This window comes from Salvelinus namaycush, chromosome 5 (genome assembly GCF_016432855.1).
Source record: "Salvelinus namaycush isolate Seneca chromosome 5, SaNama_1.0, whole genome shotgun sequence".
Classification (NCBI taxonomy): Eukaryota; Metazoa; Chordata; class Actinopteri; order Salmoniformes; family Salmonidae; genus Salvelinus; species Salvelinus namaycush.
In genome coordinates, this window is record NC_052311.1 from 18,832,994 (window position 1) to 18,860,771 (window position 27,778).

The following is a 27,778-nucleotide window of genomic DNA, read 5'->3' on the forward strand; positions in this document are numbered from 1 at the left end:
GTAGTGACTGTAGTTATGGTAGTGATTGTGGAGATGGTAGGGATGTTATTGGTGAAAGTGATGGTAGGGATGGGAGTGATGGTAGGGGTGGTAGTGGTGCTCGGGGTGATAGGGATTGTAGTGATGCTAGTGGTAGGGATGGAGATGATGGTAGTCAATGGTAGGGATGTTAGAGTGGAAGTTGTGGTAGGGATGGCAGTGATGGTTATGATGGTAGTGATGCTAGTGATGGTATTGTTGGCATGTATGGTAGTGGTTGTAGGGATGGTAGGGATGGTGTTGATGGTAGTGATGGTAGGAGAAGTAGGGATGGTAGGGGGGAAAGGGGATGAAATACGAATAGAATACTACAGTGAGGGAGTAAATGTTTTGTAAAAACTTGTATCATACTACTCTACCCTGACCCTCAATGCTTAAACTGTGTCTGGCAAACCAGACCAAAGTGTTTAGGGTGAGGGGTTAGCGGTCACTTAGGAACTTAACTTACTGTAACATTTGAATGACAGTGTGTTGGAATAGGGGTTATTCATGGCTATAGACTGGCAAAGTCACTATTTGATGGGCTGTGAGAAATACACTTATGCATACCCCTTCAAATTAGTGGATTTGGCTATTTCTGCCACACCAGTTGCTGACAGGTGTATGAATTTGAGCACAGTCATAAAATCTCCATAGACAAACATTGGCAGTAGAATGTCCTTACTGAAGAGCTCAATGACTTTCAACATGGCACCATCATCGGATGCCACCTTTCCAATAAGTCAGTTTGTCAAATTTCTGCCCTGCTAGAGCTGCCCCGGTCAACTATAAGTGCTGTTATTGTGAAGTAGAAACGTCCAGGAGCAACAACGGCTCAGCCGTAAAGTGGGGACTGCCGAGTGCTGAAGCGTGTAGTGCGTACAAATCGTCTGTCCTCGGTTGCAATACTGAGTTCCAAACTGCTTCTGGAAGCAACGTCAGCGCAAGAACGGTTCGTCGGGGGCTTCATGAAACGGGTTTCCATGGCCAAGCAGTCGCAAACAAGCCTTAAATCACCATGCGCAATGCCAAGCTTTGGCTGGAGTGGTGTTATGCTCGCCACCATTGGACTCTGGAGCAGTGGAAACGCGTTATCTGGAGTAATGAATCACGCGTCACCATCTGCGTTTGGCGAATGCCAGGCGAACGCTACCTGCCCCAACGCATAGTGCCAACTGTAAAGATTGGTGGAGGAGGAATAATGGTCTGGGGCTGTTTTTCGGGGTTTGCGCTAGGCCCCTTAGTTCCAGCGAAGGGAAATCTTAACGCTACAGCATACAGCATACAATGACATTCTAGACGATGTTGTGTGTCCAATGTTGTGGAAACAGTTTGGGGAAGGCTCTTTCCTGTTTCAGCATGACAATGCCCCCATGCACAAAGCCATGTCCATATAAAAATAGTTTGTTGAGATTGGTGTGGAAGAACTTGACTGGCCTGCACAGAGCCCTGACCTCAACCCCATCAAACATCTTTGTGATGAATTGGCCTAATTGCCCAACATTAGTGCCCGACTTCACTAATTCTCTTGTGGCTGAATGGAAACAAGTCCCCACAGCAATGTTCCAACATCTAGTTCAAAGCCTTCCCAGAAGAGTGGAGGATGTTATAGCAGCAAAGGGGGAACCAACTCCATTTTAATGCCCATGATTTTGGAATGAGATGTTCGATGAGCAGGTGTCCACATACTTCTGGCGATGTAGTGTTGCTTGTTGACTTGGACTGGCTTTCTCTCCATTAGGTCTATGTGGGATCCATGAATAACACAGCCTAGGAATGCTATTGTAGGACAGATAGAGAGCAGTTACAGATGAGGGTGTTTACATCTCAATGAACATGTTAGCACTTAGCTTAGTGAGTCATTCAAAAACTGTAAGAATCCAATTGTAATAGTGTGGTTCATTATTTCTTATTTTTCCTTTCAAGTTCACTTCATTGTGGCACAACAATGCTATTTGCTCATAGTGTGGATTTCCATCAGTGCAGTATTAATCCCTGCCATGATGTAACACTTTCATTAGTGCAACATTATCACCATTTCAGCGATCCAGTATTAATGTAAACATGTGACATGTTTATACATGGAGCTCAAGCTGTCTGCTGCTTACAGTATGCCTATCTTTAACCCTGTGTGGGTTGATCCTTTTGGTCTTGAAGGCAGATGGTCAGGTCACTGTTATCTAGTTCATTAACAGGATGGGGGAGAACGGGTTAACACAAGCTCAGCCCCTGTGGCTGTGTGGTAATCCTGTATGTAGAGTAGGGTGTGTGTGACTGTGTGTGCTTGTGTGGTGCATATGTATGTGTTTGTGTGTGTGTGCGTGGTTATTGGGTGGAGATCAAAACACTGAATGTTGTTGTTATTGTCTTTGCTGTTTGCTCTCTGGTTGTTATGTAGGAGGAACAGCAGGCCATTGCTATTGACCATGCTAAGGAGTCTGACCATGCGTCACATTTTAATAGTTGCACGTGTCACAACTAGCTGCACATCACAGCACTGGCCAAGTGTGACTACATTGTTCTGGCCTTCTTTATATATCACTGTGTTTATGTAATGTTGTGTATCGATCGTGGAAAGCCCTGCTTCTATTGTTCTTGCATAGCAAAGTAATTTCACTTTTATTTCAATGCCTAAGTATTTTCTTGTATCTACCGTACAATATATGAACATGGATTGCTGCAACAATCCCACTGAAGGTGTGACATTGTCACGGGTGTTGAAAGATGAGGACCAAGGTGCAGCGTGGTGAGCGTACATTTTCTTTATTTAATTGAAAAGACGCCGAACAAAACAATAAACACTACAAAAACTAACCGTGAAGCTACAGGCTATGTGCCCTAAACAAAAGTCAACTTCCCACAAAACAGGTGGGAAAAAGGGCTACCTAAGTATGGTTCCCAATCAGAGACAATGATAGACAGCTGTCCCTGATTGAGAACCATACCCTGCCAAAACATAGAAATAGAAAATCATAGAAAAACAAAACATAGAATGCCCACCCCAAATCACACCCTGACCAAACCAAAAAGAGACATAAAAAGGATCTCTAAGGTCAGGGCGTGACAGTACCCCCCCCCCCCCAAAGGTGCGGACTCCGGCCGCAAAACCTAAACCTATAGGGGAGGGTCTGGGTGGGCATCCATCCGTGGTGGCGGCTCAGGTGCGGGGACCCTCGTCGCCGACCCCGGACTGGGGACCCTCGTTGCGGGCCCCGGACTGGGCACCCTCGTTGCGGGCCCCAGACTGGAGGCCGTCTCTGGAGGCTCCGGACTGGAGAACGTCTCTGGAGGCTCCGGGCTGGAGGCCGTCTCTGGAGTGGAGAGACACACAGGAGGCCTGGCTCTGGGAGCAGGCACAGGACTCACCAGGCTGGGGAGACATACAGGAGGCTTCTTCCTTGGCCGAGGCACCGGATACACTGGGCCGTGGAGGCGCACTGGCGGTCTCGAGTGCAGAGGTGGCACAACCCATTCTGGCTGGATGCCCACTTCCACCCGGCAAATGCGGGACGCTGGCACCGAGCACACCGGCCTGTGAATGCTCAACCGAGACACAGTGCGCATCACCCCATAGCACGGGGCCTGACCAGTCACATGCTCGCCACGGTAAGCATGGGGAGTTGGCTCAGGTCTCCAACCTGACTCAGCCACACTCTCCGTGTGCCCTCCCCAAATTCTTTTGTGGGGCTGCCTCTCGGACTTCTTTGCCAGCCTTGTTCCCTCATAACGCTGCCGCTCTGCCTTAGCTGCCTCCAGTTCCTCCCTTGGACGGCGATACTCCCCAGCCTGCCTCCAGGGTCCCTTACCATCCAGGATCTCTTCCCATGTCCAGGAGTCCTTTCTACCACGCTGCTTGGTCCTTTGGTGGTGGGAAGTTCTGTCACGGGTGTTGAAAGATGAGGACCAAGGAGCAGCGTGGTAAGCGTACATTTTCTTTATTTAATTGAAAAGACGCCGAACAAAACAATAAACACTACAAAAACTAACCGTGAAGCTACAGGCTATGTGCCCCAAACAAAAGTCAACTTCCCACAAAACAGGTGGGAAAAAGGGCTACCTAAGTATGGTTCCCAATCAGAGACAACGATAGACAGCTGTCCCTGATTGAGAAGCATACCCGGCCAAAACATAGAAATAGAAAATCATAGAAAAACAAAACATAGAATGCCCACCCCAAATCACACCCTGACCAAACCAAAAAGAGACATAAAAAGGATCTCTAAGGTCAGGGCGTAACAGACATTCAGTTCTTTGAGACATAGATTGTTATTTTTCCCAAGGCCAGTAACTTTATCACAGGTGGTTGTCCAAAACCAGGTGAATAATGCAACACACTCTGAGGATAAATTAAGTTACATTTTAGTAAGTAATCTCAAGTCATTGACCACAGTGTAAGACCAGTAAAAGTAAGCCTTGCATTCGAAATGGCTTGTAGTGCATTCATACCCAATATAATTAAGTATTATGAGACTTCTAGTACATTGAATGGTACTTTTATCCAAATTGAATTGACGGCAATATCTCGTTGACTGCTGATAATGTTGTTGCATTCTGCTGGTGGTGCTGAGAGCTGAGAGATAATCACTGCTGACCCGCTTGGTCATAGAAATTCCATATTTATTTTTCAAGTGTTTCTCAGGATTTCCAAGGATTATTTATCAAAGATTACCTTTTGAGAGGAGGGCTTTGTCGCCACAGTGTTACTTGTACATGTGATCTAAGCATTCATGTGTGCTGGTTTATTTTAGAACCGACTGAATACATGGAGGAAAGAGGGGAACTTTAGTTCATGTTAATATCAGGATACTGTAATTCGTTTGGAAACAGTTTGTATGTAGAATGTCTTTGTTTCGTATGTGCAGATGTTAGAAGTCTGGCTTTACGGACAGACAGATTGATGGACATGCCAGTCAGGGAGACGGACAGAGCCACACGCACGCACGCAAGCATGCACGCACACACACTTCCGAAGCATTTGGACATTTCTCCTTCAGCGGGCACATTTATCTTCAGTGCGGGGGAGGGGGGGGATGCAATACGCAAAGCATACGTTCAAAGCTCATGTGATCACATTTTATGTGTTGTGATGGATATCTGAATGAAACCAGATAACAGCCTTAGAAAAAGGATTTGGTATAACAAATAATGCTCTCAGAACATGTAGACCACAAATGAACACAAAGGGCGGTCTCCTTGCTCATCTCTTGTCTGGTGGGGTAAGCGTGCGCCGGCATTATCCGCCTGCCATTTAGAAGCTGTGTTCCTTATGTATTGAGTCAGGGATATTTATTGTTTGTTCGGTGTCCATTTTAGGACAGCCTCAGACTCTTGGCTCACCACTCACAAGGAGGGCTGAGAGGGCGAGCGTACAACTCTGTTTCCTCCATCTGCATTTGGTGGCTGTGTTTCTCACAAGGCGAGGTGAGGCTTGAGGTTGTCCTAGAATGGGCACCGTACACTGCCCATAGGCCAGGATTAGTCTTCTGGTTCCTCTCTTATCCTTTTAAGACGGGCACGTGATTGATGCCCCATGGCTTAGGTCATGTGACCACTCATGGACATGCTGCCAAGATGCTAATAATTGCCCTCTAGGTAGAGGGATTGTCTAAGGACAGTTTATTTGTCTATGTCTATGTCTATGGGGTCAATGGGACAGATCTCTCAGGGCTTTTTCATCTGAATGACTGTTACCCATGTATAGGATGATAAACCTCAGTCACATACTGATACTTTAAAGTGGTATGGTTGTGAGAGGTGCCAGTCATCTACTGTTCAGAGATCACAACAAAACGGCACATGTAAATGTTACGTTTGCGTACCGTCAGCTTAGTTTTTTAATGCAGTATGATGGAGACAGCACAAATGACTTAATGAAGTGTGTATGCATCACAGAAGGGATTGTACCTTTAATATAACGTAACTATTGAGAGTGGTTTCATCCATTGCACCATCAAAACTTTCAGATAACTGACAATGTAAAGGCTGCAACTGGGCAGAATCCACAATAGTTTTCAGAGAATACAATTGTAAGCTCAGCAGCGAGTCAGGCAGTGAAAGAGACACCACATAAGAGGGACACCTTTTCTACCCATACACTCAAATAAACATCTGTTGTCATGTCGGTGAAGATTAATCGTTTCCAAGTACACATTACATGTTTTTGTCTGTGCACCCATGCTTAGAAATATTCTATCTATTTTACTACACAATGCCTTTAATTTGTGGAAATGTATTGAGATATTTGAGAGGTCCATATGTTTTCTATATGTGTAGTCAGAGGGACACGTTGGTATTGGTGTAGAGTTCCCATATAACCATGCATATATTGCCTAGAGGCTGCAATTTTCAACACATTATCTGTCTTGCAAGTCTATAGTATGTGGTAATAATACTAAGCAACAATATGAGTTTTATATGTTCTGTATGTTCTGACCGGGGTAGTGTGAGGAATATGAGTTGAAGGCACATACACCACGTTGCAGGTAGGCAAAAGGCAACATTGGGTTCTGATGAGAAGTAGGTTTGAGCAGGGGCAAGTTTGGGCAACATATTCATAAAGATTATCTCTCTTAGCCAACATATTCATAAAGATTATATCTCTTGGGCAACATATTGAGAAAGATTACCTCTCTTGGGCAACATATTCAGAAAGATTATATATCTTAGGCAACATATTCAGAAAGATGATCTCTCTTGGGCAACATATTCGGAAAGATTCGATTCTATATTTTCTCCACAGTGGGTTTATTGTATATATTCTATATGTAGGTTGTTAGGAGAAAGAACAAGACAGCAAAATAAGCTCAACGCCTGTGAGAGTTACAGAGTTAAGAGCAGAGCAGTAGTGCCGGAGGTTCAGTGCTGCTTTGAAACTGAAGGATCTCTCCTATCCCTTTATCTGCGTCAGCTACAATGCTGTCGGGCAGTGGGAGTGAGAGAAGTGCCACGATAACTCTAGGAAAGAAGACGTGGGAGAATGTTTGTGTGGCAGACACACAGAGCACAGCAGATGTTCCACTGTTCCCAGTGCGGATCTTGGAGACAAACAGCGGTAACTCCAACCCCAGAATTGATCTTAACACAGAATACTGCTGAGCATGCTTAAAGAGATCTGCTCACCGGGGGATTGGATCTGTTTGCTGGAGTATATGGGAAAACACAAGTGGGGAGGAGTAGGAGTGTGGAGCGCTGGGATTGGGCAACTGTAGACCAATCACTTTACTAAATCATGATGTGAAGATCACTCGGTGGACTTACTTATTTCCCTGGTCAGGTCACATGGTCTGGACCAGTGGTTCCCAAACTTTTTATAGTCCCATACCTCTTCAAACATTCTACCTCCAGCTGCGTACCCCCTCTAGCACCAGGGTCAGCACACTCTCAAATGTTGTTTTTTGCCATCATTGTAAGCCTGCCACACACACACTATACGATACATTTATTAAACATAAGAATACGTTTTTGTCACAACCCGGCTCGTGGGGAGTGACAAAGAGCTTTTATAGGACCAGGGCACAAATAATAATATAATAATAATCAATAATTTTGCTCTGTATTTAACCATCTCACATAGTGAATAACTCACCACAGGTTAATGAGAAGGGTGTGCTTGAAAGGATGCACATAACTCTGCAATGTTGGGTTGTATTGGAGAGTTTCAGTCTTAAATCCTTTCCCACACACAGGCTGTGCCTTTATTTAGTTTTCATGCTAGTGAGGGCTGAGAATCCACTCTCACATAAGTACGTGGTTGCAAAGGGCATCAGTGTCTTAACAGCACGATTGCCAAGGCAGGATACTCTGAGCGCAGCCCAATCCAGAAATTTGGCAGTGGCTTCTGATTAAATTACATTTTCACAGAATCGCTTGTTGCAATTTCGATGAGGCTCTCTTGTTCAGATATCGGTAAGTAGACTGGAGGCAGGGCATGAAACGGATAACGAATCCAGTTGTGTGTGTCATCCATTTCGGGAAAGTACCTGCGTAATTGCGCACCCAACTCACTCAGGTGCTTCGCTATATCACATTTGACATTGTCCGTAAGCTTGAATTCATTTGCACACAAAAAAATCATACAATGACAGAAAGACCTGTGTGTTGTCCTTGTTAATGCAGACAGAGAAGAGCTCCAACTTCTTAATTATAGCCTCAATTTTGTCCCACACATTGAATATAGTTGTGGAGAGTCCCTGTAATCCTAGATTCAGATCATTCAGGTGAGAAAAAACATCACCCAGATAGGCCAGTCGTGTGAGAAACTCGTCATCATGCAAGCGGTCAGACAAGTGAAAATGATGGTCAGTAATGAAAACTTTAAGCTCGTCTCTCAATTTAAAAAAACGTGTCAGTACTTTGCCCCTTGATAACCAGCACACTTCTATGTTGTAAAAGCGTTACATGGTCGCTGCCCATATCATTGCATAGTGCAGAAAATATACGAGAGTTCAGGGATCTTGCTTTAACAAAGTTAACCATTTTCACTGTCGTGTCCAAAACGTATTTCAAGCTGTCAGGCATTCCTTTGGCAGCAAGAGCCTCTCGGTGGATGCTGCAGTGTACCCAAGTGGCATAGGGAGCAACTGCTTGCACGCGCGTTACCTGTCCACTACGTCTCCCTGTCATGGCTTTTGCACCATCAGTTGATGTCACAAAGCTGTCCAGTACTTAAAAAATATCCTCTCCTGTTGTCCTGGTTTCCAGTGGTTTGCAGAAGAGGATGCCTTCCTTAATTGACACCCCATAAACATAACGGACATATACCAGGAGCTGTGCCAGGCCCACCATGTCTGTTGATTCATCCAGCTGTAACGCCTAGAATTCACTGGCTTGAATGCAAATGTCACGTTCCTGACCTGTTTTCCTTGTTTTTGTATGTGTTTAGTTGGTCAGGGCGTGAGTTGGGGTGGGCATTCTATGTTATGTGTTTCTATGTTGGGTTAAATGTGTTGCCTGATATGGTTCTCAATTAGAGGCAGGTGTTTGACGTTTCCTCTGATTGAGAACCATATTAAGGTAGGCTGTTCTCACTGTTTGTTTGTGGGTGATTGTTCCTGTGTCTGTGTCTGTTGCACCACACGGGACTGTTTCGTTTGTTCGTTCGTTTGGCTAGTCTTTCCTGTTCGTGCGTTCTTCGTGTCTATATGTAAGTTCTCAAGTTCAGGTCTGTCTACGTCGTTTGTTGTTTTGTAGTTTGTGTAAGAGTTTTCGTGTTTCGTGTTTCTTTAATAAATTCATTATGTCTACATTCAACGCTGCATTTTGGTCCGACCCTTACTCCTCCTCCTCATCCGAGGAGGAGGCATTAGACAGCCGTTACAGAATCACCCACCAACAAAGGACCAAGCGGCGTGGGAGAAAGCAACAGCGATCGCAGGATTCATGGACATGGGAGGAAATATTGGACGGTAAAGGTCCATGGGCACAGCCAGGAGAATATCGCCGCCCCAAAGCTGAGCTGGAGGCAGCGAAAGCAGAGAGGCGGCGTTTTGAGGTGCTAGCCCGGAAGCAGGAGAAGGATCTGGGCTACACTACGTGGGAGGAGATCGACAGGTGGGCGATCGACCCAAGGAAAGTGCCGGAGCCCGCCTGGGATTCTCTGGCGCAGTGTGAGGAGGGATACCGGCGAATGGAGGCAGCACGACGACGCGGTAGGAAGCCTGTTAGTCAAGCCCAAAAATTTCTTGGGGGGTGGCTAAAGGGTAGTGTGGCGAAGTCAGGTAGGAGACCTGCGCCAACTTCCCGATCTTACCGTGGAGAGCGAGAGTACGGGCAGACACCGTGTTATGCGGTAGAGCGCACGGTGTCTCCTGTACGTGCGCATAGCCCGGTGCGGGTTATTCCACCTCCCCGCACTGGCAGGGCTAGATTGAGTATTGAGCCGGATGTCATGAAGCCGGCCCAACGCATCTGGCCACCAGTGCGTCTCCTCGGGCCGGCATACATGGCACCAGCCTTACGCATGGTGTCCCCGGTTCGCCTACATAGCCCAGTGCGGGTTATTCCACCTCCCCGCACTGGTCGGGCTACGGGGAGCATACAACCAGGTAAGGTTGGGCAGGCTCAGTGCTCAAGGGAGCCAGTACGCCTGCATGGTCCGGTATATCCGGCGCCACCTCCCCGCCCCAGCCCAGTACCAGCAGTGCTTACACCACGCACCAGGCTTCCTGTGCGTCTCCAGAGCCCTGTTCCTCCTCCACGCACTAGCCCTATGGTGCGTGTCTTCAGCCCGGTACCACCAGTTCCGGCACCACGCACCAAGCCTCCTGTGCGTCTCCAGAGCCCTGTTCCTCCTCCACGCACTAGCCCTATGGTGCGTGTCTCCTGCCCATTACCACCAGTGCCTACACCACGCACCAAGCCTCCTGTGCGTCTCCAGAGTCCTGTGCGTCCTGTTGCTGCTCCCCGCACTAGCCTGAAGGTGCGTGTCCTTAGCCCGGTACCTCCAGTTCCGGCACCACGCACCAGGCCTACAGTGCGCCTCAGCCGGCCAGAGTCTGCCGTCTGCCCAGCGGCGCCTGAACTGCCCGTCTGCCCAACGCCGTCTGAGCTGTCCGTCTGCCAAGCGCCGCCTGAACTGCCCGTCTGTCCTGAGCCTTCAAAGCCGCCCGTCTGTACTGAGCCTTCAAAGCCGCCCGTCTGTACTGAGCTTTCAAAGCCGCCCGTCTGTACTGAGCCTTCAAAGCCGCCCGTCTGTACTGAGCGTTCAAAGCCGCCCGTCTGTCCTGAGCCTTCAGAGCCATCTGCCAGACAGGAGCCGCTAGAGCCGTCCGCCAGACAGGAGCCGCTAGAGCCTTCCGCCAGACAGGAGCAGCCAGAGCCTTCCGCCAGACAGGAGCCGCTAGAACCTTCCGCCAGACAGGAGCAGCCAGAACCTTCCGCCAGACAGGAGCCGCTAGAGCCTTCCGCCAGACAGGAGCCGCTAGAGCCGTCCGCCAGACAGGAGCCGCTAGAGCCTTCCGCCAGACAGGAGCAGCCAGAGCCTTCCGCCAGACAGGAGCAGCCAGAGCCTTCCGCCAGACAGGAGCAGCCAGAGCCTTCCGCCAGACAGGAGCAGCCAGAGCCTTCCGCCAGCCATGAGCAGCCAGAGCCGTCCGCCAGCCATGAGCAGCCAGAGCCTTCCGCCAGCCATGAGCAGCCAGAGCCGTCAGCCAGCCATGAGCAGCCAGAGCCGTCAGCCAGCCATGAGCAGCCAGAGCCGTCAGCCAGCCATGAGCAGCCAGAGCCGTCAGCCAGCCATGAGCAGCCAGAGCCGTCAGCCAGCCATGAGCAGCCAGAGCCGTCAGCCAGCCATGAGCAGCCAGAGCCGTCAGCCAGCCATGAGCAGCCAGAGCCGTCAGCCAGCCATGAGCAGCCAGAGCCCCTCAGTCCGGAGCTGCCCCTCAGTCCGGAGCTGCCCCTCAGTCCGGAGCTGCCCCTCAGTCCGGAGCTGCCCCTCAGTCCGGAGCTGCCCCTCAGTCCGGAGCTGCCCCTCAGTCCGGAGCTGCCCCTCATTCCGGTGTTGCCCCTCATTCCGGTGTTGCCCCTTAGTCCGGTGCTGCCCCTTAATCCAGCGGGGTTAATTTGGAGGGTGGGCATTTGGAGGAAGATACAGAAGCGGGGTTTGACTATGGTGGGGTGGGGACCACGTCCGGAGCCGGAGCCGCCACCGTGGACAGATGCCCACCCAGACCCTCCCCTAGACTTTAGGTGGTGCGCTCGGAGTTCGCACCTTGAGGGGGGGGGTTCTGTCACGTTCCTGACCTGTTTTCCTTGTTTTTGTATGTGTTTAGTTGGTCAGGGCGTGAGTTGGGGTGGGCATTCTATGTTATGTGTTTCTATGTTGGGTTAAATGTGTTGCCTGATATGGTTCTCAATTAGAGGCAGGTGTTTGACGTTTCCTCTGATTGAGAACCATATTAAGGTAGGCTGTTCTCACTGTTTGTTTGTGGGTGATTGTTCCTGTGTCTGTGTCTGTTGCACCACACGGGACTGTTTCGTTTGTTCGTTCGTTTGGCTAGTCTTTCCTGTTCGTGCGTTCTTCGTGTCTATATGTAAGTTCTCAAGTTCAGGTCTGTCTACGTCGTTTGTTGTTTTGTAGTTTGTGTAAGAGTTTTCGTGTTTCGTCTTTCTTTAATAAATTCATTATGTCTACATTCAACGCTGCATTTTGGTCCGACCCTTACTCCTCCTCCTCATCCGAGGAGGAGGCATTAGACAGCCGTTACAGCAAAGCAGTAATTGTTTCAAACATCTCCTGCCATGTCACTAATGCATCGTGAAACAGTGTTGTTTGATGAAGGCATTGTCTGTATAGTTTTTTTGGCCTTTTCTCCCAGCATTGTCCCAGCCATATCCACAGCAGCGGGAAGCAGGGCTTGCCTGTCCTAGCCACTCAGTATCTCACCATGTAAGATGCTTGTAGCATCTCATTAATGGTATCTGTTGCTTTTATACATGTCTTACTACTCGAAGTCGTCTTAATTCTCGCTCAAAAACTTGTGTGGCTTATCTTTCAAATTGGCATGTTTTGTTTCTAAATGTCTGCGCAAGAGTGAAGGTTTCATCGAGTTGTGAGATAATACTTTTGCACTTAACACACTGTGGCTGAGGAAAGGCACTACTCCCAGTAAAAGTAAAAGTGAACCCCAAATCAATATAGTTGTCATCATATTTGCGCCTCTTTGATGGTCCAACGTCCCTGTCTGTTGTTCGTGCTTTCCCGGGTAAGGGGGCAGTAGCTCTTCGGCTGCATCAGATTCACAACTGTCAGTGTCCATACTAGTTGGGCTAACACCAAATGTAGAATTACTGATGCTAGCATTGGATGTGCACGTGGAAGCAGAACAATTGGTGTCGTAGACAGGTGCAGGTGTAGTAGTGCTGGTAGTAGAGCTGGTATGGACGTGGGCCTTACTAAATGGACTGCTTGAAAATGTGAAGAATTTGTGTTTTTTTGTTTAAAAAATAATAATTTGTTTGTTTTATTTAAAAAAAATGTGAATCACATTTTTATTTGGCGTACCCCCGATGGCATTGCGCATACCCATGGGGGAATACCTGGTCTCGACAAAACTCTCTAGCCATCTCACAAAGAACACTTTCTCACCATAGCAACGCTACACATGTAGACCAACATAGGGAGATAAGCATATAGCTGACTCATAAACATGCAGTATTTCGAGTCAGGTTCACTCAACGGGCGATTTGCCAGCCCCCAAAAATGTAATTGCCTCTTAGTATGTCTATGGAAGAAAACCTCAGTCTCAAACCGCGTTTGTCAAATCATGTATATTAACGTCTCTGCCTCAACCTATAAGGTTAGAGAGTCAAATAAGGTTAAACGATGTACAGGAGGTCATACAGTACAAACAAACCCCTGTGTACTGGTGCGTACATGCATGTAATAAGTAAAAACCCTCCTCCTATCACAGTCCATAGTCTCTCCAGTTGTCATGCATTGCCGGTTCTATGGAGTGCAAAAAAGGGCTCAGATGGAGCTTTGCTGGGCACCTGTCAAAGTGGGATGTATTGTGTACATTGTGAGTGCTAGGTAGTCATCATTTCAAAGTCAATGCCGAAGCTTAGACATGCTGTCTTGGATTTATAGCCATGAAGCAGAGGCACCAAGTGGAGGCACCACTTTCAATCTCTCTCACTTTGCTCCCCACGCAAACACACATGGCTCTTAAGTTGCGATTTGTCTCTCAAATGCAGCCTCTGATCAAATGAAAAAAGGATGTGGGTTTTACTTTAAAAGTGTTGCACTTCATTTGCCATCTTCCCGGAAGAAATCAAATGTTATGAAAATGGAGTTGTCATGGAACAGCTGTAATTTCATTGGCATAAAAAGAAACAGAACCAATCTTAATCAAATCTAAGCCCTATAACAAATATATCGGTTGGATTATTATACAAATATTTTGGGACCCTGTTATTCAATCAATAATACACTTTATGTTATACATCAAACCAGTGGCGTAGAACAAGGATGATCCATACAGCCCATGCTGTAATATACTGTATCAATGAATGATCTAACCAGCAACCACAGTATTACCATATCAGTAATGAGTTATGAGTATCAAGGGATGCAGGCTTAGGCAACATAGAGGACATTGGTGGCGGATGAGGTGAGTTTGCACCACAAGCAGTTGGAGCATCTGAAAAAAGCAGTATATAAATCCAATAATTTATTGTCATTATAAATATCCCCGCAGCACATGGCTATCCTCTACAAAAAAAATGACAGCATGAAAATAATATACAGTTTTTGCCCCTTTTCAGAATTTCTCTAGTTTTGCATATTTTTCAAACTGAATGTTAGCAGATCTTCAACCAAAACCTAATATTAGATAAAGGGAACCTGAGTTTACAAATAACAAAAAAATGGATACTTATTTGTTTAATTAACAAAGTTATGCAACACCCAATTCTCCTGTGTGAAAAAGTAATTTCCCCCTTACACTCAATAACTGGTTGTGCCACCTTTAGATGCAATGACTCCAACCAAATGCTTCCTGTAGTTGTTGATCAGTCTCTCACATCGCTGTGGAATTTTGGCCCACTCTTGAATGCAGAACTGCTTTAACTGAGCAACATTTGTGGGTTTTCAAGCTTTAACTGCTCGTTTCAAGTCCTGCGACAACATCTCAATTGGGATTAGGTCTGGACTTTGACTAGGCCATTCTAAAACTTCAAATGTGTTGCTTTTTAACAATTTTCATGTAGACTTGATCGTGTGCATTGGATAATTGTCTTGCTGCATGACCCAGCTGTGCTTCAGCTTCAGCTCACAGACGGATGGCCTGACATTCTCCTGTAGAATTCTTTGATACAGAGCATAATTAATGGTTCCTTATTAAGGCAAGTCGTCCAGGTCCTATGGCAGCAAAGCATCCCCAAACCATTGCACTACCACCACCATGCTTGACTGTTGGTATGAGGTTCTTACTGTGGAATACAATGTTTGGTTTTCGGCAGACATAATGGGACCCATCTCGTCCATGTCTGTGACACAGGATCTATTATAAATACCACCCCACCCCAATCCATTTAACATTTAGACACCAGGGGGGAACAGTAGATTGATGACACTGGGAGATGTGCTATGGCCCAGACCTGGATTCAAATACTTTTTGAACATTTTCAAATACTTTCAGTGTTTGCTTTAGTCTGCCTGAAGTTCCAGTGTTTGCTTTAGTCTGCCTGGAGTTCCAGTGTTTGCTTTAGCTTGCCTGGAGTTCCGGGGTTTGCACTTTTGCAATTATTCTATTGGTCCCATTGCACCAGACAAGCTCAGTCAAGGCCAGCTAAAGTATTTTAAATGATCTCAAATAGTATTTGAACCCAAGTCTGCTCTGTCCTCAACCAGAAAGAGTGGCATCGTCAGTGTCCTACCGCAGGCGCAGAGGAAGCCAACAAGTCACAAGAACACATTATGAACACTTCCTGGTTTAACAGCAGATCTTTGTAACACATTGCTTTTGTGAATTTGACCCTTGACCTATGGAAACAGCATGTGGGCACGAGCCCTGCCAGCGTTGTTGAGATATGTCTACTACTCAGAACAACAGGGGAACGGGGTCATACCCCTGATGTCAGTTATCCTAGGCTTGTGATGTGAGGAGGACTTTAAAGCAGCGACATTCACCAAAGTTCGGGCAGTGTTTCACTCAGTCGTACCTTTAGCTCTCATGTAGTTCTATTGAAAAAAGAGACACTGTAAAACAGTGACTGAAACACATGTTGAAGCTGTTTTATGTTAGCCTGTGTTGTTTCTTTCCGTGGTTCCACAGAAATAGCTTTTTAATAAGGAAATCATTTTTTTCCACACATGGTGTTTGGTTTAATTGCCATCGTGCCAAGGTCAAACTTGTTTTCATACTGTATAATGAATAATTGAATACGAGTGATATTCAGAATGTGACATTATTGCTTTAGTACAGTAGATACTGTAGGAATAATTATCTGGTGTGCCACTATATCTTCTGTAAATAGCATTTGGATGTTACTATGTTGCAGCAACTAATGAAAATGTTTGTATTAAGCAATGTGTTCTCTCTCACAGTTACTTATTTTTAACTAATGCCAATTCATCACCATCATTATCCTAATACATTGACTCTTTTGTCTTCCTTTATCTTTATTTGCCTATTTCCCTTTACTTGATTCCAAAGCAGATCTAATCTTCTTCGTTGAGTGTGAGGCACTTATTGAAAGCATTAGTTTAAACCAACGACATATTTGCAGTGCCCATTGTCTACACTAATTACACCTTGGTTGATTTATGGTCTTAGGCCCCCAACCGATATTGAACTGCAGCCACGGTCGAAGGGGTCTACCGAACTGCTCACTACTCTTTACTTTATTTTTTTACAGGATCAGACCAATGAAGACACCCAGATGGTGCTCGTTGGCATTCTTGTTGGGAATGGTCTCCCTCGGAGCGGGAGTGGAAGTCGTCGAGGGGAGGCCCGGCAAGGAGGAGGGATTCGTGCCGCCACCCTATCGACCTGTCGTGAGGTTCCGACACAAGGTATTGTATCATTCCTGTTCCATTAGCCTTTCATAACAAGAGGACTCTGCAGTGTTGTGAAGATGATTACAATGGAGTTTCTTGAGAATCAAGCTACTTTTGTTTTTTCTTAAGGCTCAGGGATTTATTACTGGTGTTTTGCCAAGGAGACTTGAGCATCAAGTTAACATCAAATTTTGAAACGTATGTTGAATATATCTGATTGAGGTGAGAAGGGGAATTTTAGCAAAAACATCCAAGTTGAGAGCGTAATTGAAACTTTATTGACTTGACAACGCAGCTCTAGCTCTGCAAGCACAATCTGATTCCAAGTATTTCTCAAAGCACTAACAAGCTCTCTCCCCCATACTCTATCTTTCTTACTTAAAAAGGCGAGAGCCGTGTGATTGTCATATTACATAATATATAAATGAAGTCCAATTGTAATGCAGAGAAAACCATTTGATGGGCACGCTCTTTTGTCTGCAGGCATTTGAGTGTGGGGGTGTGGGTGTGTGTGTTTTCCCCTGTACACACACTTACTGTAAACCCCCCGCGAGTGATAAGCACTAAAATACACACTCCTCAGCCTCTGCCATCTTGAAATAGACACCTTTTTTTATTATTATTGGCTTATTAATTGTGTTGGCATGTGAATAAAACATGAGAAACAATGGTAATTTTAATCCCAGGGATCAGTGTTGATAATGACTTTGTGTGAGAGAATGAAGGAGGAGAGAGAGAGAGAGAGAGAGAGAGAGAGAGAGAGAGAGAGAGAGAGAGAGAGAGAGAGAGAGAGAGAGAGAGAGAGAGAGAGAGAGAGAGAGAGAGAGAGAGAGAGAGAGAGAGAGAGAGAGAGAGAGAGAGAGAGAGAGAGAGAGAGAGAGAGAGAGAGAGAGAGAGAGAGAGAGAGAGAGAGAGAGAGAGAGAGAGAGAGAGAGAGAGAGAGAGAGAGAGAGAGAGAGAGAGAGAGAGAGAGAGAGAGAGAGAGAGAGAGAGAGAGAGAGAGAGAGAGAGAGAGAGAGAGAGAGAGAGAGAGAGATAAAGATAAAATCTAGAAAAGAGACGTCAAATTCTTCACCTAAAAGGAAGTGATTCCCAAACCTTCCGTAGCAAAGCCATCACCCACAGAGAGATGAACCTGGAGAAGAGTTTCCTAAGCAAGCTGGTCCTGGGGCTCTGTTCACAAACACAAACAGATCCCACAGAGCCCCAGCACAGCAACACAATTAGACCAAACCAAATCATGAGAAAAGAAAAAGATAATTACTTGACACATTGGAAATAATTAATAAGAAAACAGAGCAAACTAGAATGCTATTTTGCCCTAAACAGAGAGTACACAGTGGTAGAATACCTGACCACTGTGACTGACCCAAAATTAAGGAACGCTTTGACTATGTACAGACTCAGCGAGCATAGCCTTGCTATTGAGAAAGGTTGCCGTAGGCAGACCTGGCTCTCAAGAGAAGACAGGCTATGTGCACTCTGCCCACAAAATAAGGTGGAAACTGAGCTGTACTTCCTAACCTTCTGCCAAATGTATGACGATATTAGAGACACATATTCTTATTTACAATGACGGCCTACTCTGGCCAAACCCTAACGACTCTGGGCCAATTATGCACCGCCCTACGGGACTCCCAATCACAGCCAGTTGTGATACAGCCTGGAATCTAACCAGGGTCTGTAGTGACGTCTCTAGCACTGAGATGCAGTGCCTTAGACGGCTGCGCCACTCAGGAGCCCATACAACCCATATTTATGTTTATTTATTTTCCTTTTTGTACTTTAAATGTATATAGACATAATATGACATTTGAAATGTCTATTATTTTGGAACTTGTGTGAGTGTAATATTTACTGTTCACTTTTTATTGTTTATCCATTTCACTTGCTTTGGCAATGTAAACATATGTTTCCCATGCCAATAAAGCCAATTGATGCCAATTGAATTGAGAGAGAGAGAGAGATAGTGAGGGAGGGAGGGGGGGGGGGAAGTAGGAGGACAGATGGTGTTAACGGAACGTGAGACACTGCACCGCAGTTACACTGCACCAGGGGCTGGAAGTTGGCGTTGTACTGAAGACAGACTCAAAGGTCATATTGACTTGGGAGTTGTTAAAAAAGGCTAATATTGGCAATGTTTTCATTAATGTGGAACATGTGTTCAGCGTGGCTTAGATTTTTTTTATGGATGGTTCTGAACATTGCTGTGCTGCTTCTTTGAGACAAAAGGCGTATTAAAGTGATGCAATTTAATCTACATTTGCTAAATTGATTTAGACAAAGTCACACGTGTATCTTCAAGTAAGAACTGCCCCTAATCTATAGGATCAACCTTGTGACTACAGAAGAGGTATCTTTATCATAGTATCTGTCCCATAACATATCCCTTGTAAGGTCAAAATAGTAATGTATTTCAATGTCCATTTCCTTTCAAAAGCAAGCAGAGTACATTATCTTAGGTATACCACTTTAAACTGTGGGACATTGACCATATAATGACTTCATCAATCATGTTTTCAGCAGCAGGACTGAACAGCTTCTTCTCTGCAGTCCACTGCTCACCATTCTCTTTCTCTGTCACCTGTCTGCCTCTCAGAAATAAGCTGTGTCACATACTCAACCATTGTCTAGTTCGGTGAGTGACACAGTATGATGCTAGGCAGTACAGACCTGGGTTCAAATACTATTTCAAATAATTTCAAATACTTTATCTTGGCTTGATTGAGCTCGCCTGGCTTAACAGAACCAATAGAGAAGTTCCAAAACAGCAAACCTCCCCCACCTGGCACTCGAGGCAACTTAAAGTGAACTCTCAATATAGTTGAACGTTTTAAAATAGTATTCGAACCAAGATCTGGAAAGTAGGACTTTCTATACATTAGATACTGGCCCAATTTAATAACCTGGGTTCAACCTGGACATACAGTACACTGCATGTACACTACCCTTCAAAAGTTGGGGTCACTTGGAAATGTCCTTGTTCTTGAAAGAAAAGCTAATTGTTTAGTCCATTAAAATAACATCAAATTGGTCAGAAATACAGTGTAGACATTGTTAATGTTGTAAATTACTATTGTAGCTGGAAACGGCAGATTTTTTATGGAATATCTACATAGGCGTACAAAGGCCCATTATCAGCAACCATCAATCCTGTGTTGCAATGGCACGTTGTGTTAGCTAATCCAAGTTTATAATTTTAAAAGGCTAATTGATCATTAGAAAACCCAGTTTGCACTGTTCTGTGAAGGGAGTAGAACACAGCGTTGTACGAGATCTTCAGTTTCTTGGAAATGTCTTGCATGGAATAGCCTTCATTTCTCAGAACAAGAATAGACTGATGAGTTTCAGAAGAAAGTTCTTTGTTTCTGGCCATTTTGAGCCTGTAATCGAACCCACAACTGCTGATGCTCCAGATACTCAACTAGTCTAATGAAGGCCAGTTTTATTGCTTCTTTAATCAGAACAACAGTTTTCAGCTGTGCTAACATAATTGCAAAAGGGTTTTCTAATGATCAATTAGCCTTTTAAAATAATAAACTTGGATTAGCTAACAAAACGTGCCATTGTAACACAGGAGTGATGGTTGCTGATAATGGGCCTCTGTACGCCTATGTAGATATTCCATAAAAAATCTGCAGTTTCCAGCTACAATAGTCATTTACAACATTAACAATGTCTACACTGTATTTCTGATCAATTTGATGTTATTTTAATGGTAGAAAATGGCTTTTCTTTCAAGAACAAGGACATTTCTAAGTGACCCCAAAATGTTGAAGGGTAGTGTATATTCAGTAATTACTCCTTTAAATGTAATGAAATAAGATTTTTTATATTCGGCTATGCAGGCCTCTCGCGAAAACAAGAAAAAAAGAAAAAATATGCAAGAATTTGAAATGATCAATGATTTTTTTATGGCTGGCCCAACACCTTTTATCACTTAGGCACAGGCTGGCATATATTCCAAACCAAAGTTGTCCCCGTGAGTGTTAATATTAATATTCAATGTGTGTGATATCGGACCTAAGCCTTACTTTACTTATGATTCCAAGTATTTCTCTAAGATCTTTCCATCTCCTACTCATTTGTGGATTTTGGGGTGGACAACAATATGTAATCAAAACTATATTAAGTTTAATAGCGTAGATAAATACTCTGCTGTTGCTGTGGAACAGACTACAATAATTTTGTACAGTATAATAAAAAATACAGTATATTATGTTTAATATCAGGGAGACATATTCTTCTGTGTTGTGGACTTGCCTTTTATTAATATAATATCCAATATGAGTCATGGCTGCAGTAGATGTGTAGCATCTGAGTAGTAAATTAATCATCATGTGTTATGATAAATTAACCTACTGTATTATTGCCAGAGTGGTGTACCCTCTGTGCTGTGACTGTGCTGAGTGGGCCCAACATTGTGGCTATGACTTTCATTATAAGGAACGACGCAATGCATATTGATGAATATTGATGACACGGCCCCACTCGGAACATTCATGTCAGAATTTTTATGGGAATGATTTGTTGATTCGCAAAATTTATGAAATAAATCAAATCAAATCAAATCAAATTGTATTAGTCACATGCGCCAAATACAACAGGTGTAGACCTTTACAGTGAAATGCTTAATTACGAGCCCCTAACCAACAATGCAGTTAAAAAAAAAAAATACGGATAAGAATAAGATATAAAAGTAACAAGTAATTAAAGAGCAGCATTAAAATAACAATAGCGAGACCATATACAGGGGGGTACCGATACAGAGTCAATTTGCGGGGGCACCGGTTAGTTGAGGTAGTATGTAGATGTAGGTAAAGTTATTAAAGTGACTAAATGCATAGATGACAACAGAGAGTAGCAGTGGTGTAAAGGGGGGGGGGACAATGCAAATAGTCTGGGTAGCCATTTGACTAGATGTTCAGGAGTCTTATGGCTTGGGAGTAGAAGCTGTTTAGAAGCCTCTTGGACCTAGACTTGTCGCTCCGGTACCGCTTGCCGTGCGGTAGCAGAGAAAAGTTTATGACTAGGGTGGCTGGAGTCTTTGACATTTTTTAGGGCCTTCCTCTGACACCTGGTATAGAGGTACTGGATGGCAGGAAGCTTGGCCCTGTTGATGTACTGGGCCATTCACACTACCCTCTGTAGTGCCTTGCGGTCGGAGGCCGAGCAGTTGCCATATGATGCTACCCGTCAGGATGCTCTCGATGGTGCAGCTGTAGAACCTTTTGACGATCTGAACACCCATGCCAAATCTATTCAGTCTCCTGCGGGGGAATAGGTTTTGTCGTGCCCTCTTCACGACTGTCTTGGTGTGCTTGGACCATGTTAGTTTGTTGGTGATGTGGACACCAAGGAACTTGAAGCTCTCAATCTGCTCCACTGCAGCCCTGTCGATGAGAATGGGGGCGTGCTCTCTTTTTCCTGTAGTCCACAATCATCTCCTTTGTCTTGATCACGTTGAGGGAGAGGTCTCTGACCTCCTCTTCGTTGTCAGTGATCAGACACTGTTGTGTTATCGGAAAATTGAATGATGTGTTGGAGTCGTGCCTGGCCGTGCAGCTCAGTCCCCTCCTGTGAACAGGACTGAGCACGCACCCCTGAGGGGCCCCTGTGTAGAGGATCAGCTTGGCGGATGTGTTGTTACCATCCCTCACCACCTGCGGGCGACCCGTCAAGGAGTCCAGTGAACAGGGAGTACAGGAGGGGACTGAGCACGCACCCCTGAGGGGCCCCTGTGTAGAGGATCTGCTTGGCGGATGTGTTGTTACCATCCCTCACCATCTGCAGTTGCAGAGGGAGGTGTTTAGTCCCAGTCCTTAGCTTATTTTTTTATTTAATTTTTTACCCCCTTTTTCGTGGTATCCAATTGTTAGTAGTTACTGTCTTGTCTCATCGCTACAGCTCCCGTACGGGCTCGAATGACGAAGGTCGAGAGCCATGCGTCCTCCGAAACACAACCCAACCAAGCCGCATTGCTTCTTAACACAGCGCGCATCCAACCCGGAAGCCAGCCGTGTCGGAGGAAACACCGTAAACCTAGCGACCTGGTCAGTGTGCACTGCGTCCGGCCCGCCACAGGAGTCTGCGATGCAGTGCCTTAGACCACTGCGCCACCCGGGAGGCCCAGGGTCCTTAGCTTATTGATGAGCTTTCAGGGCACTATGGTGTTGAACGCTGAGCTGTAGTCAATGAATAGCATTCTCACATAGGTGTTCCTTTTGTCCAGGTGGGAAAGGGCAGTGTGGAGTGCAATAGAGATTGCATCATCTGTGGATCTGTTGGGGCGGTATGCAAGTTGGAGTGGGTCTAGGGTTTCTGGGATGATGGTGTTGATGTGAGCCATGACCAGCCTTTCAATGCACTTCATGGCTACAGACGTGAGTGCTACGGGTCGGTAGTCATTTAGGCAGGTTACCTTAGTGTTCTTGGGCACAGGCACTATGGTGGTCTGCTTAATAAAACATATTGGTATTACAGATTCGGACATGGAGAGGTTGAAAATGTCAGTCAAGACACTTGTCATTTGGTCAGACCATGCTCGCATTATGCTTCCTGGTAATCCGGAAGGCCTGTGAATGTTGACCTGTTTAAAGGTCTTACTCACATCGGCTGCGGAGAGCGTGATCACACAGTCTTCCGGAACAGCTGGTGCTCTCATGCATGTTTCAGTGTTATTTGCCTTGAAGCGAGCATAGAAGTAGTTTAGTTCGTCTGGTAGGCTCGTGTCTCTTGGCTGTGATTCCCTTTGTAGTCTGTAATGGTTTGCAAGCCCTGCCACATCCGACGAGCATCAGAGCTGGTATAGTACAATTCGATCTTACTGATGCTGCCTGTAATCCATGGCTTCTGGTTGGGGTATGTACGTATTGTCACTGTGGGGATGACGTCATCGATGCACTTATGGATGAAGCCAATGACTGTTGTGATGTACTCCTCAATGCCACCGGAGGAATCCCGGAACATATTCCAGTCTGTGCTAGCAAAACAGTCCTGTAGCTTAGCATCTGCTTCATCTGACCACTTTTTTATTGATCTAGTCACTGTGGCTTCCTGCTTTAATTTTAGCTTGTAAGCAGGAATCAGGAGGATAGAATTATGGTCATATTTGCCAAATGGAGGGCAAGGGAGGGCTTTGTATGCATCTCTGTGTGTGAAGTGTTGGTGGTCCAGAGTTTTTTCCCTCTGGTTGCACATTTAACATGCTGATAGAAATTTGGTAAAACGGATATAAGTTTCCCTGCATTAAAGTCCCCGGCTACTAGGAGCGCTGCCTCTGGGTAAGCATTTTCTTGTTTGCTCTTTAGCGGAATTCAGCTCATTCAATGCTGTCTTAGTGCCAGCCTCTGACTGTGGTGGTATGTAAACAGTTACGAAGAATACAGATGAAAACTATTTCGGTAGGTATTGTGGTCTACAGCTTATCATGAGATACTCTACCTCAGGTGAGCAATAGCTCGAGACGTCCTTAGATATCGTGCACTAGCTGTTATTTACAAAAATACATAGTCCGCCGCCCCTTGTCTTACCAGACGCCGCTGTTCTATCCTGCCATACATAATATTTGTGCATCCTTCAAGCTTGAACGTCTGAATGTCATAACATTGGATTGGAATTGTCCTTTGAAGCACAATGGGATTGTTAAGATTCCATTTTGCTCTCTGAAAGGATGTCACATATGAACAAAACCATGAAGGCCACTCCAACAAGAATCCTGGAAATGGCCCCCTACATGTGATTTCAGATTGCAGCCTTGTCAATGGCTACATAATGCAACTCAAAATAGAGTAGTTGGGAATAGTCCCATAGAAAGAAAAGCCTGCACACATAGCATTACCTTATTTACACAAGTATTCAGACCCTTTGATATGAGACTCAACATTGAGCTCAGGTGCATCCTGTTTCCATTGATCAACCATTGAGATGTTTCTACAACTTGATAAATTAAATTGATTAGACAAGATTTGGAAAGGTACACACCTGTCTATATAAGGTCCACAGCTAACAGTGCATGTCAGAGCAAAAACCAAGCCATGAGGTCGAAGGAATTGTCCTTAGAGCTTCGAGACAGGATTGTGTCAAGGTACAGAGCTGGGAAGGGTTCCGAAAATGTTCTGCAGCATTGAATGTCCCAAAGAACACAGTGGCCTCCATCATTCCTAAATGGAAAAAGTTTGGACCCACCAAGACTCTTCCTAGAGCTGGTTGCCTGGCCAAACTGAGCAGTCGGGGAGAAGGACCTTGGTTAGGGAGGTGACAAAGAACCCAATAGTCAGTCTAACAGAGCTCCAGAGTTCCTCTGTGGAGATGGGAGAGCCTTCCAGAAGGACAACCATCTCTGTAGCACTACACCAATCAAGCCTTTATAGTAGAGTGGCCAGACGGAAGCCACTCCTCAGTAAAAGGCACACAACTGCCCGCTTGGAGTTTGCCAAAAGGTACCTAAAGGACTCTCAGACCATGAGAAATTAGATTCTCTGGTCTGATGAAACCAAGATTGAACACTTTGGCCTGAATGCCAAGCATCACGTCTGGATGACCTCATATTGGGGAGAAGGTTCACCTTCCAGCAGGACAACGACCCTAAGCACACAGCCAAGATAATGCAGGAGTGGCTTCGGGACAAGTCTCTGAATGTCCTAGAGTGGCCCAGCCAGAGCCCAGAATTGAACCCGATCTAACATCTCTGGAGAGACCTGAAAATAGCTGTGCAGCGACGCTCCCCATCCAACCTGACAGAGCTTGAGAGGATCTGCAGAGAAGAATGGGATAAACTCCCCAAATACAGGTGTGCCATGCTTGTAGCATCATACCCAAGGAGACTCGAGGCTGTAATCGCTGCCAAAGGTGATTCAACAAAGTCCTGAGTAAATAGTCTGAATACATACAGTATGTTAATGTGATATTTCTTTTTTTATTATTCTAAAAACCTGTTTTTGCTTTGTCATTATGGGATATTGTGTGTAGAGGGAGGGAACATAGTTGAATGAATTTTAGAATTAGGCTGTAACGTAACAAAATGTGGAAAAAGTGAAGGGGTCTGAATACTTTCCGAATGCACTGTAGACTGACCAGGTGAATCCAGGTGAAAGCTATGATCAATCAGGGTGAAAGCCTTGAGAAATGGATTGTGTATTCAGAGGGTGAATGGGCAATACAAAAGTGCCTTTGAATGCGGTATGGTAGTAGGTGCCAGGGGCACCGGTTTGTGTCAAGAACTACAACATTTCTACGTTTTTGATGCTCAACAGTTTCCCGTGTGTATAAAAGAATGGTCCACCACCCAAAGGACCATTCTTCAGCCAACTTGACACAACTGTGGGAAACATTGGAGTCAACATGAGCAAGCATCCCTGTCAAACACTTTCGACACCTTGTAGAGACCATGCCCCGATGAATTGAGGCTTTTCTGAGGGCAAAAGGGGAGGTGCAACTAGGGCTGTGGTGGTCATGAGATTATGTCAGCCGGTTATTGTCAAGGAAATAACTGCCGGTCTCACGGTAATTGACCGTAATGAACATAAACACATTTAGCATCTCCTGGCTTCCACTCATAGCCTACAAGCCACTGATGCAGACCTTTAGAACATCTGCTTTTTAAAAAGTCTAATAAATTCATTTAATATAGCCTACAGTGGTTCCCAAACATTCTATAGTCCCGTACCCCTTCAAACATTCAACCTCCAGCTGCGTACCCCCTCTAGCAACAGGGTCAGCGCACTCTCAAATGTTGTTTTTTGCCATCATTGTATGCCTGCCACACACACACTATACGATACATTTAATAAACATAAGAATGAGTGTGAGTTTTTGACACAACCCAGCTCATGGGAAGTGACAAAGAGCTCTTATAGGACCAGGGCACAAATAATAACATAATAATAATCAATCATTTTGCTCTTTATTTAGCCATCTTACATATAAAACTTAATTTGTTCATCAAAAATGAACAACAGGTTAATGAGAAGGGTATGCTTGAAAGGATACAATGTTGGGTTGTATTGGAGAGCGTCTCAGTCTTAAATCATTTTCCACATACAGTCTGTGCCTGTATTTAGTTTTCATGCTAGTGAGGGCCGAGAATCCACTCTCACATATGTACGTGGTTGCAAAGGGCATCAGTGTCTTAACAGCGCGATTTATCAAGACATGATACTCTGAGCGCAGCACAATCCAGAAATCTGCCAGTGGCTTCTGATTTAAATTCAATTTTCACAGAACCGCTTGTTGCAATTTCGATGAGGCTCTCTTGTTCAGATATCGGTAAGTGGACTGGAGGCAGGGCATGAAACGGATAACAAATCCAGTTGTTTGTGTCATCCATTTCGGGAATGTACCAGCATAATTGCGCACACAACTCACTCAGGTGCTTCGCTATATCACATTTGACATTGTCCGTAAGCTTGAGTTCATTTGCACACAAAAAATCATACAATGATGGAAAGACCTGTGTGTTGTCCTTGTTAATGCGGACAGAGAAGAGCTCCAACTTCTTAATCATAGCCTCAATTTTGTCCGCACGTTGAATATAGTTGTGGAGAGTCCCTGTTATCCTAGATTCAGATCATTCAGGCGAGAAAAAACATCATCCAGATAGGCCAGTCGTGTGAGAAACCCGTCATCATGCAAGCGGTCAGAGAAGAGAAAATGATGGTCAGTAAAGAAAACTTTAAGCTCGTCTCTCAATTTAAAAAAACGTGTCAGTACTTTGCCCCTTGATAACCAGCACACTTCTATGTTGTAAAAGCGTTACATGGTCGCTGCCCATAACATTGCATAGTGCAGAAAATACACGAGAGTTCAGGGACCTTGCTTTTAACAAAGTTAACCATTTTCACTGTCGTGTCCAAAATGTCTTTCAAGCTGTCAGGCATTCCTTTGGCAGCAAGAGCCTCTCGGTGGATGCTGCAGTGTACCCAAGTGGCATAGGGAGCAACTGCTTGCACGCGCGTTACCAGTCCACTACGTCTCCCTGTCATTGCTTTTGGACCATCAGTACAGATACCAACACATCTTGACCACCAACGTCCATTTGATGTCACAAAGCTGTCCAATACTTAAAAATATCCTCTCCTGTTGTCCTGGTTTCCAGTGGTTTGCAGAAGAGGATGTCTTCTTTAATTGATACCCCATAAATGTAATGGACATATACCAGGAGCTGTGCCAGGCCCACCCCGTCTGTTGACTCATCCAGCTGAAATGCTTAGAATTCACTGGCTTGTATGCAAATTAGTAATTGTTTTAAAACATCTCCTGCCA

The 27,778-nt window shown here is 45.1% G+C and overlaps 1 protein-coding gene across 1 annotated transcript in view; it reads left to right on the forward strand.

Annotated features, from left to right (window-relative positions):
- The window catches only part of LOC120048025 (follistatin-related protein 5-like), a 244,119-nt gene that overhangs the window by 9,937 nt on the left and 206,404 nt on the right, over positions 1-27,778 (forward strand). The window contains exon 2 of the mRNA XM_038993697.1: positions 16,375-16,531. Coding sequence (XP_038849625.1) covers positions 16,385-16,531 — 147 coding nt within the window. The 5' untranslated portion in view covers positions 16,375-16,384. The remainder of the gene's footprint in view (positions 1-16,374; positions 16,532-27,778) is intronic.